The following is a 17,955-nucleotide window of genomic DNA, read 5'->3' as shown; positions in this document are numbered from 1 at the left end:
GCGAAAATGTGGTGCGATGCGATTGTTCGTATTTTACAGGACTCCTGACTCTATGTAAGATGTTGGTCGGCTGAGGCAAGCTTTAACTCGTCATTAAACAGTCATTGTAAGTAATACTCGTAAGTTACCATACAAATAAGTTTGAGTAGTGCGCATAGGTGCTGTAATTGTAATTAAGCTTTTCTAGTTCACGACTGGGGCTAGATAGGCTTACCTGCCCACTGATGCATGTGTTTTGTTGTTTCGTACTGTTAAGTTTTATTTAATAAGTAATTAATTTGTTATAAATATAGCGAAACCAATGATTTACAACAATTGTTTCTGTTTGAAAGTCTTTCGTGCATATTTATACCTTAATGTAGGTACCGACTACCTACTTATTTTTCAAAATTCGTACAAAATTAAATATTTAATTATTAGGAAGTCGTAAAGCAGTAATTAATATTAAGTTAATTACTGCTATAGGTACTAATTAATATTAATATTTTTTATATTAATATAACCTTAAGTTAATTACTGCTTTATACTGTTTGACACTGTTTGTTAAGCTAACCAATAGCCTAATCAAAAATAATTTCGTATAGAATTTGATAAAAAAATAGAACAACAAGCAGACTAATAATTTAAATTTAATGACTTAAAATCCAATGACATTTCTATAAAGTATAAAAAGGAGGTGTTAGCAAAGTTCAGCAATGGTTGAGCAGTTCGTTGACGTGGCAAGGCTTCAGGCAGCACGCCTCGACGAGGTTCGACGACGCAAGCTGCGCTCGCCGCGCCCGAAACAAGAAGCGCTCTGGTATCTTTGGCAAAAACTTTGAATCTGCAAATATAGTTGTGTCAAATAAATGTACAGTGCAAAATGTGGAAATAAAACTTTGTTGTGGCAGGTCAATTTAGGGAACTTATTCTGAAAGACTTGCAGACGACTAGGTTAGATCCTACCATCATGGTCAATCGGATGGTAATTTAAAGTAGTAAATATTCTAAAGGAAAGCCAGCTCAAACTTTAAAGTAAGTAAGTAAAATTAATTAGATAGGTAAGTAATTAATTAGTTTCATGATAGAAGAACCCAGCAGGTACCTTAACTTACATTAAATACTGACTACGAACTTAAAACTCAGAATGAATTCCGAAATAGTTGTGACACTGAATAATTTGTACGGTAACGGTACGAGCAACGAGAAAAGGAAATCTCCATATAAAGTGGTCACTTTCTGTGGAGATTTCCTTAAAAAGTTACCTGCGTCCATTGCTACATATTTTGGTCATATTGTTGTACCCCGGCACGTACGTTCACAGGTGTGTCCAGAATTCCAGATCTAGCAAATGCACCTCGAGTGCGAAATACACTGTTGCTTTAGATGGCGAAACTCGTACAAGGCTCGCATAGAACAGAGGGTGCAAATCTACGGCATATTTAGATCTGAACGCATCTTTAGATTCAGTACCCAAATTGTCATACCTCCTATCGGTAGCGATGAAAAGCTGGGCTCGTCTGCTTCGGCAGGGAAGGGGTCTATGCCGTAGCAGTACATTGAATGTGCCTTTGCCAGCTCTCTGCCGCAAAGGACGGTCTGCTCCGCAGAAGCCTGCGAGGCAGCCGCCCCCAGCAGCAGTAACACAACTACCCACATCTGGAAACAGTACAGCAAAGTTTCAATATTAACCCTCGCAGATTGTACTCATCCTGGGGCCACGGTTCGGCGGGCACGCCCTGTGCTGACGCTGACCGCCATACATTTGTTTTAATGGTTAAAATTTAACCAATGTATGGCAGTCGGCGTCATCGTGGAGAGTAGGTACACGCTCAGCGTGCGTTTCGTGGTCGAGGACACCGGTTCATATTACACTGTTGAATACATTTTGAACAAATGAAGTTAATAGGAGCCGATTAAAGTGGCCGAATACCGAATAGTTGCCGAATTTTCGTGGCATCTCTAGTAATAACACTTAGTCAGATTTTGAAGTACCCTATGAAGTATGAAGTACCTAACTGACGGTAGTCATTATTCTAGTATACCTACACATACAGTAGGTACCTACTCGTACAGTGGTCCCCGACAATCAGTGTACCTACCTATATATGTAGTATTTTGGTTATTTTCTATTAAAGAACTGTAAAATATTGCCGGTGGCAAATTTTCTAATAAGTATTAAATTTTGCAGCCGAGTGTATGTTTCACCTGTTAGGTTTCGTTATTTTTAACGTTAATATTTATCAATTTTGCCAATGATTTATTTTTAATAATCATATTTAATGCATTATCTATGGTTTAAACTTGTAACATTTTTAGTTTATTTCTGGCAACATTGCTTTAACGTGATTGGTTGCGGTCTTGGCGGGCGAATAAAGTCGTTCAACGATTGGTTGACGTCATCGATATCACGCGATGTCGTCCACCAATCACGAGGCTCGATTTTCCCGCCATATTGGCAACGGTTCTTGGCAGGGAGCAGATCAAACTCTGCCATTCGGACTGGAGCAATCGTGAAAATAACTCGCTGATTAGGTGAACTAACGTACTCGGCTGAGGGTGACCTAGGTTACCTAGCCTGGCTAGTTAGCTAAGTTAATAGCAAAGTTAATTTAAATGTTGCAAAGTAAATTAATGTGGAGTTTAAGCGTCTAGAGTAAATAACACGTAAATGTAATCAAGTGGTTTGAATAAACATTCCTAATCCAACCATTCGGAGTTTTTCCTTTGTGCTGGTGCCTAGTAGTTGACTCTCCATATTTCAGAAGTGACAAGAACAGTTAAAAACGTAAGTACACGCCCCAATAGTAAGCTATTTTTGTGCGAAGTGATTTAAGTGTTCGTTATTTATTTTAAGGTTAACGTTAAAGTTTTAGTTCCTATTGCCTAGTGATGTTGTTTTAAAATCTCAACCGTCGTTATTACTATAATATAACGTTAACAGTTTAAATTCAACAAACGATTTCTTTGTTAAATGCTATTTAGTGTTCATATAATTATACGAGTAGAAAGTGGGTAGTATTTTCGTTCGATTACTTATTTCATTGATAGAAATTAACCCTATTGCTACTATACCTTATTTATATGGCTCAACTTACTGTAGTTAAGTTTTATATTAATCGGGTTCGAGTCCCGGACAACAATGGAACAGATTAAATTAAAATCCAGTGAACTACCTTGAACGTTAACGCCTTTCTTTATTTAATAGCATTGTTGAAGCAAAGAACTTGTGTAACGTAACGATATTTCAAGTAAGTCGTGTTGTGATTTATTTATATAAACCGTTATTGCTTTGATCATCCGTTTTCTTATAAGACCTTTTATCTTAAACTTACTAGTTTGCTTAGCCCTTATTAACCTGATATCTATAAGATTCTCAAATCCTCTGACGTGAGATTTCAGACTATGTCAGAGCCGCCAGACCGACGAAGGCTCGTGACCCCGAGAAGAAGATGCGCACACTCGAACGCGAGCCGGAGCCGTAGTCGCCTGCGAAGCCGAAGCAACAGTCGCCAACGGCCGGATCGGGACGTTGATCTGGGACGCGAGCGACTACGGATGCTGGAGGACGAATTACGGCGTGAACGCAACCGCGTACGTGCTGCAGAAGACCTACGTGAATCATCCCGGCGTGCCAGCTCACCTCAAGCGGCCAGCCGGCATCGAAGCATCCCCGTGTCAGCAAGGGACCAGGATGAGGAGCGTCGAGCCGAGCGCGGATCACGACAGCCTGACACCGAAGAACGGATTAACAGGTCACGTAGCCCTTCCTTTTCAAAGAATGATTTACTTGATATATTTAAAAACCTGCGAGATGGTCTAGCATCGTTGCCCGTGAACCAAGGCGCACCCCAACCATTACAGAAAATTGATCATAAAAATATATTGCCAAATTTTGATCCTTCATCAAAAAATCAGAGGATGGATGTATGGTTGAAAAAGGTGAACGAGTGCGCCTCGGTGTACGGGTGGGATGAAAGAACAACTACGCATTTTGCCATGCAGAAACTTCAAGGTTTGGCCAAAACATGGTATGAAAGCCTGAATAGTATTTTGTTTACATGGGCAGAGTGGCAAGATAAGTTGTTGAGTGCTTTCCCATGTGAACAGAACTATGGCCAGACCTTGGAGGATATGATTAGGAGGAAGAGTAGGTACAATGAGTCCATAGAGGTGTACTATTATGAGAAGTTGAGTCTAGTGAATCGATGCGAGATAGTAGGCGCCCGCGCAGCAGAGTGCATAATACATGGTATTACAGATAAGACACTTAAGTCCGGGGCATTGGCACTACGTTGTACCCATCCCGACCAGCTCTTACAGTATTTGATCAGTAATAGGGATTATAATCAACCCAACCAATCGGATCGATCGAATGTTAGGAATAGGAATTTCGATACGTCAGTCGTTCAAAACACAGCGAATCCTAAATCTGGCAATAGATCGACCAACGGTACAGGTTGTTACAACTGCAAGGAAAGGGGCCATAGTTTTTTGCACTGCCCTAAACCGTTGCTTAAATGTACGCGGTGTAATAAAATTGGCCATACCGTGGATAAATGTTTCTCTAAGTCAGATGACAAAGTGCTAACAAAAACTAGTGGCGCAGTGCAGAAAACTATGCGAATTAAGGATAGTATAGACATGGTGGAATCTCCAGGCTCTAAATATTATAAAGACATTAAGGTCGATAGTGCTGAGCTGAGGGCGTTCATAGATTTCGGAAGCGACGCTACGCTCATAAGGGAAACTACTGCTAGTGGGTTAGGTCTGTCACATGATAATATCCCTCAGATCCTGAAAGGATTTGGTAATGGTCTAGTCCAATCGCTAGGAAACCTGAGTCTCGATATGAACGTCGATGGGGTAGAAGCTAAGGTACCTTTTAAGGTTGTGAGTGATCATTGGCTGGAGGTCCCTGTTCTTGTGGGACAGTCGTTCACAGAACAGGCGCATGTAATGGTATATAAGAGTAGTAATAAATTGCAATTCCTTGATGTAGGGAAGGAGCTGCCTACTTCAGAGCTTGTTGATAATAGCGAAGCCTTAATGATGTTTCACCCAGCTAGGACAGTTGAAATTTATGGAGCTGCTTCTGTCAAGGTGCAAGCGAAGCCGGCGTTCAACGGTGAGGTTCTTTTCAAAAATTGTGTAGCAGGAAAGCCGAACGAGCAGTTTTTCATTAGCGGCGGGCTTCATCGAGCGGTAAATGGACATATTAATGTGCTAGTTGTGCCATGTTCAGAATCTTGTCGCATTCCGGCTAAGCTTATCTTCTGTCGTGCAGAAATTGTCAACGTTGTCAATCGGGTAGTGGATGTTCCGCGGGGTGAGACTCGTATTCGGCAGGTGCTAGATAAAAGTCAGGTGAACGTAGGGAGAGGTGTACCAGCGGATGTAAGGCGGAGCCTAATGGAGCTGTTGGAGAAATATCAGCATTGTTTTGCTTCTTCCTTGAGAGACCTAGGATGTACAGGCGTCACTGAAATGAATATAGAGCTTAATAGTCAGCGTCCAGTCGTTTATCGTCCATACAGGTTGTCACACCACGAAAGGGAGAAAGTGCGGTCGATGGTTGGAGATATGTTAGACGCCGGTGTGATTCAAGAATCGACTTCAGATTACGCGAGTCCTATTCTACTTGTGCGTAAAAAAGATGGTTCCTCAAGGTTGTGCGTTGACTACCGTATGCTTAATTCAGTTACCATTAAAGAGCGGTACCCAATGCCCATTATTGAGGATGAAATAGCGCGTCTCGCTGGTCAATCTTGTTTCATAATACTTGATCTCGCGTCTGGCTATTACCAGGTGCCAATCTCTGAGCAGAGCAAACATCTGACGTCATTCGTTACGCCGGACGGCCAATACGAATTCAATCGTATGCCGTTCGGCCTAGCGAATGCACCGGCAGTTTTTCAACGAATGATAAACACGATACTTGGTCCGGCGCGATTTAGTAAGGCGACCGCGTACATTGATGATGTACTCATTTTCGGAAAGGACTTTGCTCAGTGTCTAGAACGCCTTGAAGAGGTTCTGCAAATGTTTGAAAAGGCGAATCTCACATTGAATCTGTCGAAATGTGAGTTCTTGTGTGAAAAGGTTGATTATCTAGGCTACGAGATTAGCGCTAGTGGCATCCGGCCCGGCGAGAAGAAGATTTTGAGCGTAGTCAATTTCCCTCGTCCCCAGAATGTTCATAATGTGAGACAATTCCTAGGCCTAGCCAGCTATTTTCGCAAATTTATAGAGAACTTTGCTCAAATTTCGTCCCCTCTTAGCAAGCTTTTGAAAAAAGATGTAGTCTGGCAGTGGAGTGACGATCAGGAACGAGCATTTGAGAGCTTAAAGTCGATCCTGGTTAATAGGCCGGTTCTTGCTATTTACGATCCTTCTGCTGAATTGGAGCTGCACACAGATGCCAGTAGGTTAGGGGTCGGTGGTATCCTCCTGCAACGAACGCAAGGTAACGAGAACTTTCACCCAGTGGCATTTTACAGTCGGCAAACCTTCCCCGAGGAGAAAAACTTCCACTCTTACGAGTTGGAAACACTAGCGGTAGTGTTTTCCCTTCGTAAGTTTAGAGTCTATCTTCTTGGGAAGGAATTTAAAATTATAACCGACTGCAGTGCCTTGCGCTCCACATTTTCGAAGCGTGATTTGATACCAAGGATAGCACGCTGGTGGCTAACCCTTCAGGAATTTGATTGTACCGTCGAGTATAGGGCTGGAGTAAAAATGAGTCACGTTGACGCATTATCTCGAAATCCGGTTGAGCCGTCAGAATGTCTCGAGGATCAGTTTCCGGTGGTAATGGGTATTCGTAGCGAAGATTGGCTTCACACGCTGCAGTTAGGCGATTCTGAGCTTTGCAGAATAGTTGACGTTCTGAAGAGTGATCTAGACGAAAAGGGATTAGAATATATAAAACAGAATTTCGTCCTTAAGGATAATCGCTTGTTTCGCTATTTGGATGGGGATAAGGACAAGATCAGGTGGGCGGTACCAAAGGGCGCAAGGTGGCAGGTGTGTAAACTTAATCACGACGACATTGGACATTTTGGGATTGAGAAGACCTTGGAACGAATTAGAAGTAACTATTGGTTCCCCAAAATGTCCAGGTTCGTCAAGAAATACGTGAGCGCGTGTATTGAATGTGCGTATGCAAAAAACAATTCAAGTGCTCGCGAAGGGTTACTGCACCCTATTGCTAAGGTAGAGATCCCTTTTCACACCCTTCATGTGGACCACCTTGGACCCTTTGTAAAGTCGTTAAGGGGTTTTACTCATTTGTTGGTGGTTGTTGACGGCTTTACCAAGTTCTGTTTTCTCAGACCTGTCAGGAATACAAATGCTCAAAATGTGATCAGGGTTCTAGAAGACATTTTTAGCATATTTAGAAACCCTGACCGGCTCGTTAGTGACAGAGGTAGTTGCTTTACCTCGCACACATTCAAACGGTTTTGTTTAGATAAAGGAATTAAACATGTTTTAAATGCGGTCGCTAGTCCCAGGTCGAATGGCCAGGTCGAGCGGTATAACCGCACAGTCTTAGACTCTCTCAAGGCACTAAGCGTTAAGCATGGCGAGAAAAGTTGGGATACGCATTTGGGACGCATTCAATGGGGACTGAATAATACCATTCAGAAAACTATAGGTAGGACGCCGTCGGAAGTAATGTTCGGAACTCGTATGAATAGCGAAATTAACCCGATGCTCAATGACGTCGTCGTCGATAGCCGTAAAAATGATGATTTGTGTGAAATACGTGATAGTGTTAAGGCTAGGATAGATCAGGAGCAGGCTAGACAAAAAGAAAGGTATGATTTAGGGAGGAAACCTTCTCGTATATATAAAGAGGGAGATCTCGTTAAAATAACAAAAACTTGTTTTAATAATAACGGACAGAGTAAGAAATTGATGCCTTATTTTATAGGGCCATACCGCGTGAGCAAGGTCTTAGGCAATGACCGCTATGTTGTAGCCCCAATACCTGGATTAGTCGATACAGAAAATAGGCGGTCAACGACCGTAGCTGCTGACCGCATGAAGCCGTGGATACACGTGACCGCTCTAGAAGTTGATGAAAAAGAATCTAATGAAAATCTTGAGAGTGATGATGGAAACGATTCGAGTTAGAACATGGATATGGATATCATATTTGTTAGGATATTTTATCCTGATTGATTTGCTAGAGAATGTTTTTGTTGTTACAGATCAAGTACGCGAGAATCGATCGGTTCGCGGCTTGGTGCAATAAGTATCAAAGAAAGTCCTTCGACTGCCATCAAGAGCATTAATCGATCGGCTCGGACGGGCGTCGATAGGCATCCTGAAAGAATCGATCGTTCAGGAGGTTAGGGAACCCTGATTAATCGATCGTTCAGGGGATATAGGTATTCTGATTAATCGATCGTTCAGAATACTCGTTCGTTATAAATAATGTATGTCACAACATAATCGATCGGTTGTGACTTCATTTTAATGTTTTATGGCCCAATTAATCGATCGTTTGGGTTCACTAGATTCGATATTCAATCGATTGTTCATAGAATTTGTTATTTTAATCTACTCACACTTATTATTTGGATTATGTATGTAGCTTATAGTCCTTACATTTGTTTTGAGTTTATGAAATTATATTTGTCTATTTTGGTACATGATAGCTTCGTAATTTTGCAGTTTATGATTAATTTTACTTTGGGTTGATTAGTTTTACTTGACTACTTTCAATATTTAACTAATAAAATAACTATTTTTATTTTACCTATTGTATGTTAAATATTTGAGAGAGCACAATGTCTGCATTTGCATTGTAATGTAAAAGTTATAAATTAATAATTAAAATGTTTAGCATAGTTAAGACTAGTTTGTTAGTAAGTTTGATTTAAATTGTCAAGTCAGCCGATTGTTAGGTTACCTAGGTTACCACCTGGCCCCTATTTCACCAAGCTGACAGGTACGACAATTGTCAAAAAAATGACAGACCTTTGTTTCACCACGCCGACATTTGTCAGTGACATATGTCGAGTGACAATTGTCAAGTGACAGGTGACAGATGACAATTTCGTAAATTGTTTTGTATAGAACTTCATATAAACATGACAGGTAGTTTAGTACAATTGTCCATCTTAAATTTAATGACAATTATTTTGTGAAACAAGGGTAATGTTTACTAGTCGACATATTTGTCAATTCTTCACAAGAGATCGTTAATTGCTTTCGATGTGCCGTGTTGTCATCACTAACATGATATTGATTGAGATCCCATCTGTGTCCCGACCCCATTTAATGCAGCGTATACCTACATTATATGATGAGAGAAACCTTGGATAAGTGGACAAGAGACCTTGTAGAGTGGTGCCCTTGATATAATAAAAGAAAGAGTGGCCCACAAAAGTTTAGATGGTCGAATGATTTAACAAGAATAGGAGGTAAATGGATGCAAACAGCAAAAGAAAGAAACAAATGGAAAGCTATGGAGGAGGCCTACGTCAAAGGACGAGTTGAAGCTAAAGTTGATAAATCAAATTAATATATGTTATGTACCAGCTTCAATAATAAAGACTAATTACAATTACAATTACAATACCTACATTATTTGTTGACAAGGCGTCAAAGCATTATTTTTTTGTTCGTTTTAAGTATTTTTTTCTGCAAATGCAAAGTCAGTGACGTCAAAGTAGGAATCTATTCGTACTTTATATATTCCCTTGTATAAGAATATCACCTCTATTGCTTTCGCGGAGATTCATTTTCTAACTAACCAAAACCCTAACTTTACTGTTAGTGCCCAACTTCGCCCAAGTAAATTATTAAAAAAACAATAAGATAAGATAAGGTAAGATAGTTTATTCCATAACAATTTTACAATCATGTCGGAAATTTAACTTACAATACCTATCTAAACATACCTAATTTCGCTACCGGTCCCCAACTTCGCATTATATATATTTTTTTATTATGAAAACTATACTGAGACTTATTCCAAATCCTAAATGTTGAATTACTAAACGCCTTCATAGGCAACAATTACAATTTATAATGGAATTATGATTTAATGCTAGTTAAGAAGAATTTAAAAGCGATTTAAAGCGATTTTTATTTGTACCCTAAAGGCGAATTTAGGGTACACAGTTTTGCGAACGTTTATTTTCAATGAACTGCAACGATGATAACGGGGTTTGCTAACAACGAAAACACTACAATTGTCACCCAAGCCTGACACAGCTCCGATCTCATGTCAAGAATTACCGACAAATTGACAAATATGTCGACTTATAAAAACTACTCTTGTTTCACCAAATCATTGTCAATTGGACAATTGTAACTAAATGCCTGTCATGTTTATAAGCACTTCTATACAAAAACAGTTTACGAAGTTGTCACTTGTCACCTGTCACTTGACAATTGTCACCCGACATATGTCACTGACAAATGTCGGCGTGGTGAAATTGGGGCCTGGTGTCGTGTGCGGGGACGCACACGATGTCAGGACAGCCGATTGTTAGGTTTCGTTATTTTTAACGTTAATATTTATCAATTTTGCCAATGATTTATTTTTAATAATCATATTTAATGCATTATCTATGGTTTAAACTTGTAACATTTTTAGTTTATTTCTGGCAACATTGCTTTAACGTGATTGGTTGCGGTCTTGGCGGGCGAATAAAGTCGTTCAACGATTGGTTGACGTCATCGATATCACGCGATGTCGTCCACCAATCACGAGGCTCGATTTTCCCGCCATATTGGCAACGGTTCTTGGCAGGGAGCAGATCAAACTCTGCCATTCGGACTGGAGCAATCGTGAAAATAACTCGCTGATTAGGTGAACTAACGTACTCGGCTGAGGGTGACCTAGGTTACCTAGCCTGGCTAGTTAGCTAAGTTAATAGCAAAGTTAATTTAAATGTTGCAAAGTAAATTAATGTGGAGTTTAAGCGTCTAGAGTAAATAACACGTAAATGTAATCAAGTGGTTTGAATAAACATTCCTAATCCAACCATTCGGAGTTTTTCCTTTGTGCTGGTGCCTAGTAGTTGACTCTCCATACACCGATGACCGCAAACTTGATCCTATTGCGTGCGCGCAACGTGGCCACACAACGACTTAGAAACTTAGGTTTCAGTTGGTTAGACACCTAAGTACTCCTTTTGTTTACATGCAGCCAAGTTACGTAAACCAATTAACTTAAAGACGTTCACTACAAAGCATGGATGTACCTAGACTACCTAGAGGGATGCCTACGCTACGGTGTTTGGTGTAAGTATGTATCAAAAGGTAGAGACAAACTGAGCCCACGCAACGCAACGTATGAAATGCATTATTAAATCTGGACCCTGAAATTTGTTTGCAAACGCAGCCAAACGCAACGCATGACAAGTAGGTAAGTATGTATCTAAACATACAAATTTCAGGGTCCAGATTTTATAATTGCATTGCGTTGCGTGGGCTCAGTTTGTCCCTAAATAATTAAGTGTCTGGATTTCTGGAATGAAAGTAGACGTCCGAGTCTACCATCTACTCCACATGTCATCTATGAATTTAAGTTATCATTATCACCGTAGATGTGACAGCGGCGCATGTCGAGCACTTGGACGTTTAAAGTGTCATTCAATAGAACTTGCTAACTATGTAAACGAACCGCCATACTAAAATTGACACTGAATGTCAATTTACTAGTAACTTTTGTTTACATAGTTTGCAAGTTCTATTGAATGACATTTTAGGTACCTTAGTTGGTTGGTAACCAGCAAAATTTTAATGGTACTTTACGAGTAAAGTAAAAAATCACTTCTGTTTGCCTAACTATTGGCCTAACGATTTAAAAAGTAGATAAATTTAGTTATATACTTAACTACAGGCCATGAATCTGGGTAGGTATATATAAATATTTTGTCTCACCGTGTTACTGTTAGGTATCGCGTAAAATTTTGTAGGCACTTGTTTAGCACTGATCGAATATAGGATTCAAAATTTAAAATATTCCGAAATGAAATCCGAGATATGTGTCGGCATTTTGTAATAAATCATAAATATTGATTATAACAACGTCATAATAAATTGAATTAACACACACCACAACCTAAACCGCTGCGCAGCGGTCTACAATTAGATCGAGACGGTGCGGGGCCACCTTTTATACCCTTATCTAGGGGGTTATTTTCATGACACCTTATCTATTATAATACATACTGACCACTTAGACTCAGTACATACACGTATGGACCTATTTTTAGCACTCCCTGGAGTCTTGACGCGGTCATAAATTTGCAAGAATGCAGATTAAACAATTAACATTTGCTATCTCCGCTGTACTACTTAGTTGCAAATTCGACTTTCGTACCTAGGTGCATACATCTGTTAGATTCTAGCTGTCTAATGTAAGTTAGAGCCTGCATCAACACGGCAATTTCGAAAAATCTGTAGCAGGCGGATCTTTGCTTACAAGCATTGCATAATTTTTATACTTTTTATAATGTTCATATTCTAGAAATCATAAAAAGCGGCCAAGTGCGAGTCGGACTCGCCCATGAAGGGTTCCGTATTTAGGCGATTTATGACGTATTAAAAAAAAACTACTTGCTAGATCTCGTTCAAACCAATTTTCGGTGGAAGTTTACATGGTAATGTACATCATATATTTTTTTTAGTTTTATCATTCTCTTATTTTAGAAGTTACAGGGGGGGGGACACACATTTTACCACTTTGGAAGTGTCTCTCGCGCAAACTATTCAGTTTAGAAAAAAAAGCGGCCAAGTGCGAGTCGGACTCGCCCATGAAGGGTTCCGTATTTAGGCGATTTATGACGTATTAAAAAAAAACTACTTGCTAGATCTCGTTCAAACCAATTTTCGGTGGAAGTTTACATGGTAATGTACATCATATATTTTTTTTAGTTTTATCATTCTCTTATTTTAGAAGTTAGGGGGGGGGGACACACACATTTTACCACTTTGGAAGTGTCTCTCGCGCAAACTATTCAGTTTAGAAAAAAATGATATTAGGAACCTCAATATCATTTTTGAAGACCTATCCATAGATACCCCACACGTATGGGTTTGATGAAAAAAAAAATTTTGAGTTTCAGTTCGAAGTATGGGGAACCCCAAAAATTAATTGTTTTTTTTCTATTTTTGTGTGAAAATCTTAATGCGGTTCACAGAATACATCTACTTACCAAGTTTCAACAGTATAGTTCTTATAGTTTCGGAGAAAAGTGGCTGTGACATACGGACGGACAGACAGACGGACAGACAGACGGACAGACAGACATGACGAATCTATAAGGGTTCCGTTTTTTGCCATTTGGCTACGGAACCCTAAAAATGATATTAGAAACCTCAATATCATTTTTGAAGACCTATCCATAGATACCCCACACGTATGGGTTTGATGAAAAAAAAAATTTTGAGTTTCAGTTCGAAGTATGGGGAACCCCAAAAATTTATTGTTTTTTTTCTATTTTTGTGTGAAAATCTTAATGCGGTTCACAGAATACATCTACTTACCAAGTTTCAACAGTATAGTTCTTATAGTTTCGGAGAAAAGTGGCTGTGACATACGGACGGACAGACAGACGGACAGACAGACGGACAGACAGACAGACATGACGAATCTATAAGGGTTCCGTTTTTTGCCATTTGGCTACGGAACCCTAAAAAGTATAAATTTGGTGTATGAATGTATTACTTACCATACTTAGTCAGAAAAATGAAAAACGGTCGATTCATGAAAAAGAAATATTTATTGACTTTAGCACCTACCTAATTACCTATAATTGAATACCCACATTAGTCTAAACAAACACTTTTAATGTGACAAAGCATTCGCTAATTAATGATAATTTGCAATTTTCGCTTTGCAGTAAACAACAAACAAGCTCTTACAAATAAAAATAAGTTACTATAGCTACATCCTTTACAAACGTTGGTACCTACTCTTAAGAGTAAACATAGTATAAATACACTACGATTAAATATATTTAAAGTCATTTTTACGATTGCTGATTGACTCTCTGAAGCTCTTTTTGCAGTGTAAGTAAGTAATTGAAATAATTTCAACTCCTCATTATTGACAAATGTCGCCCCATAATGGGCCGAGCAAGTTGCTGAAGTTTAGAATCTTAAGCGTAGCAGGAGACTCAAAAAGCACGGGGTACTTATATTACTACGTCACGTGTAGCACAAACGATTTTTTACCTACCGCACAAACTTTGTTCGCGGTACACTTATGGGATCACATCGGTCTTGCAAATCAGTTAAATGTGTTTTTCTCAGAAACCTTTTTATAAGCGGACTATCAGTGACGTTATCTATTTATTGGTAACATGGGGCTGAGTTTTGACGGCGTAGGAGCTGACGTCGTGCTTGATCCACCCCGGGGGAGGCTTCGGCACTGGCACCCATTCCTTGACCTCCACGGGCCCCCACATCCGCTTCCACACAGCGACGTAGACTTTCTTCTCTTGCCAAGTTTTCACCCATCGCGACCGCCACACGAACTTCTTCTTCCAGAAGCCGTGGAACGTCGGGTCGTGGTGGGGGTGGTGGTGTACCGAGGAACGATCTCTGCAAACAAACAACCATTAAGGATGACACGTTAGACCGGGCCGTGTCCGGGCCGGAGCTTCCGGCGCTTCGTTTTCTACGGAAAGCATCACGTGATCACCTGTCAGCTGTCATAGAAAAGTAAGCGCCGGAAGCTCCGGCCCGGACACGGCCCGGTCGGCCCGGTCTAACGTGAGTCATCCTTTAGTAGCCACCCATAGGTATCTAAGAATAAACAATACCCGGCGAGGTAAATCAGTGAACAAATTTTATTGAGGATGCCTGCGAACACATCGTGGTAAAAAGATCGGAATATACGTAATCTGATAGAAACACTTAAAATTACTGGTTACCGAAAATAAGAAAAAGACGTGATATGTAATAATGCACTGTCAACAACAGCAATTATAATAATTACCTAATAACATTTTTCTACCTCCTTGCTTTCAATGCTTTCAGTACATAAGAATATGTAAGTAGAGCGCAATAATATCTCTGGTAAAATAATTAATTTCATTTATTTTATAGAACTGTGAAAATTGTAGGTATTTGTTCGAAATTAGACGTTAGTTTGGGTAGAAATTCTTTTCGACCCACGACCAAGTGGATCGCCACCACCAAAGAACCTCACAGAAGTAAAATCCAAACGCCGGCGTTACTGGCCATAGCAATGTCGCCGCTCCGACGTTTTCCAAATTAGCGACTTACGAATGTGCGAATTAAAAAAAGCGGCCAAGTGCGAGTCGGACTCGCCCATGAAGGGTTCCGTATTTAGGCGATTTATGACGTATAAAAAAAAACTACTTACTAGATCTCGTTCAAACCAATTTTCGGTGGAAGTTTACATGGTAATGTACATCATATATTTTTTTTAGTTTTATCATTCTCTTATTTTAGAAGTTACAGGGGGGGGGGGACACACATTTTACCACTTTGGAAGTGTCTCTCGCGCAAACTATTCAGTTTAGAAAAAAATGATATTAGAAACCTCAATATCATTTTTGAAGACCTATCCATAGATACCCCACACGTATGGGTTTGATGAAAAAAAAAATTTTGAGTTTCAGTTCGAAGTATGGGGAACCCCAAAAATTTATTGTTTTTTTTCTATTTTTGTGTGAAAATCTTAATGCGGTTCACAGAATACATCTACTTACCAAGTTTCAACAGTATAGTTCTTATAGTTTCGAAGAAAAGTGGCTGTGACATACGGACGGACAGACAGACGGACAGACAGACGGACAGACAGACATGACGAATCTATAAGGGTTCCGTTTTTTGCCATTTGGCTACGGAACCCTAAAAACACTTACATGACTGGGTTTCCAGCAACTGATTTCTCTTCTGTCTTCGCTTCAGTTTCTGATCTCACTTGGCTGTTAAATATTATAAGTAGCACACTGAGAACTATCTGGAAAGGTAATAAACTAAGTTAGTACCTACCTACATAAGTACGTAGAACGAATAGGTCTCTAAATCCAAAAGTGTTTACTAGATTAGAAAAGTAGTTAATGATAAGCTTTAAAACTTAGTTATTGGACCCTTTTGTTAATATTTATTATTGTCGATTTCGAATAAATTATATTTAATTCACTCAGTAATTAAATAATTAGGTAGGTAAGTTACCAAGAATTTACAGCTCATATTGTAATTTTTTGAAGTCAAATGTACGTTGGGTACCTTGATACTGAGGTAACATTAAACTATAAAAGGCTTTTATAGGCGAATCGTATTTACAATAATAGTCAGGGCAGTTCAACTTTATAGCAAGCCATGATCACGCTTGGCGTAAGTAGGCGACTTTTTATCTTTTCAACTGACCCCTCATGAAAACCCCTTTCAATCTTATCTCAACGCGCTAATTAATAATTGAGAACATATCTGAATTCTTTATCAATTGGTAAATTTCTGTACCTATAAGATGAGCGTAAAATCAGGAAAACAGACAAAAATATGACACGCCGCGCGAAACAAGGGACAGAAGAAATGGCTATTGCGCACCTTTTATCTCAATTAATTACTCTGAAAATATAGGTACCTATTCTTGTTAAACTTTTTCTCATCAGGACCCTAGGCTAGGCTCGGCTAGGTAAAGGTATATTATTTCATACTATAACTATGCCTACTGTTATGGTATACGGTACGGCAGCGATATACTATATACTGAAAATAAATCATTATAAGACATTTTTCGTGATTTTTTTTCTATCCAGACAACTTTTTTCATTTTTGAGGTTTTCGTTAGAGTCTGCCCTTGCAAATACAATACAGTCTAGTTTCCGTGTGAATATTTTCATGGCACTTGCCTTGCCCTTGATTAACGTGTAAAAATTGAATATAAAAGCTAAAATATTGCGTTAGCCCCCTATTAAACAATTATATAAATACCTATAAATAAGTTATAAAACCCACTTATTGGCATCCAAAACACAGAATAAATAATAGTACTAAGTACAAAAGACTCACTCTCTAACAAAACGCGTCTGTTACGATCAGCACAGATATGGCCGCTAGGTGGCGACAGCGCCACGCTCGGCTTATGGCTTTCCCCAAAATTGGGGCCGAACGGATGTACTTTTAGCTACCTGTAGCAAAGCGACGAAATCGCGGAGTGAGACATGCCTGCCCAAAATACCAGTCGTTGTAATACCCGGTATCGGTATTTGTGGAAATGTCACCAGTATTGCCTTAAAATAGACGTGTCAATCATTCTGGAAAGCCGAGAATAGATCAGAGCGTCTACCGCGAACCACGTTCGACGTGTTGCCTCTCTGTCGTACTTGTAAATTCGTACGTAAGTGTGACAGGGAGGTAACACGTCGAACCTCAGTTTATACCGTAGTAATAACGACGAGTTTGTCTCTCCCGTTTACGGGACAATAGCGGGCAGGGTACCGGCCTGGCCAGGGTGTAAGGGCTATTGATAGTTGATGGACTCTAAAACGCACTAGGCTATTGGATGAAAGCGATGCACTAAATACTGGGCTTTGGGAAAGCCGGACGCATGCCTATACCTACATAATAAAACGGTATCCAATTTTATTTCCAGCAGACAGCTCGCTTTTACGAGAATTCAATATGTATTAAGTATATAAAACAAGATTTCATAGAACTTCTTATAAGCCGAAACATTGAGTGGCCGAAACATTTTATTATAATTCTAAAAACTTTAATCCTGACGTCCATATCACTTTTTTTTGTTAAGTATGAACCTATATATAACAGACGGCGCCATTAAATTGTATACCTACCTAGCTGTATATAATATTGTAAACATAACTTGACAGAGACTGTCTAATACATACTTATTATTTCTGTAAAAAAAATACTATATGTATAATAGAAAACAAACGAATAGCCACCCGCAGTTGATGTTCCCTCCTATATTAATACCAAAATACATTAAAATGCGTGATACACTTC

At 39.4% G+C, this 17,955-nt stretch overlaps 1 protein-coding gene and 1 long non-coding RNA gene across 2 annotated transcripts; both read right to left on the bottom strand.

Annotated features, from left to right (window-relative positions):
• Positions 1-774: 774 nt before the first annotated feature.
• LOC134657978 (uncharacterized) lies at positions 775-12,076 on the bottom strand. Its single transcript, XR_010097657.1, has 3 exons — positions 12,062-12,076; positions 1,467-1,638; positions 775-823 (listed from the first exon to the last, which is right to left on the bottom strand). It is a non-coding gene; the product is annotated as an uncharacterized LOC134657978 (long non-coding RNA).
• A 2,221-nt stretch (positions 12,077-14,297) lies between these two features.
• LOC134657960 (uncharacterized) lies at positions 14,298-16,250 on the bottom strand. The gene is made up of 3 exons (XM_063513565.1): positions 16,159-16,250; positions 15,846-15,943; positions 14,298-14,553 (listed from the first exon to the last, which is right to left on the bottom strand). Exons 1-3 carry the CDS (start codon positions 16,174-16,176, stop codon positions 14,298-14,300), a joined length of 372 nt encoding a protein of 123 aa, XP_063369635.1. The 5' UTR covers positions 16,177-16,250.
• Positions 16,251-17,955: the final 1,705 nt, after the last annotated feature.

This window comes from Cydia amplana, chromosome 21 (genome assembly GCF_948474715.1).
Source record: "Cydia amplana chromosome 21, ilCydAmpl1.1, whole genome shotgun sequence".
NCBI classification, from domain to species: domain Eukaryota; kingdom Metazoa; phylum Arthropoda; class Insecta; order Lepidoptera; family Tortricidae; genus Cydia; species Cydia amplana.
The sequence above is the reverse complement of the archived record's forward strand: the minus strand, read 5'-3'. Positions and strand labels throughout refer to the sequence as shown.

Excerpts from the sequence above, each read along its gene's own strand:
- LOC134657960 (XM_063513565.1), bottom strand. Across the intron at positions 14,554-15,845 it reads GTTGCTGGAAACCCAGTCAT|AGATCGTTCCTCGGTACACC; the intron begins GTAAGTGTTTTT and ends GTTTGTTTGCAG.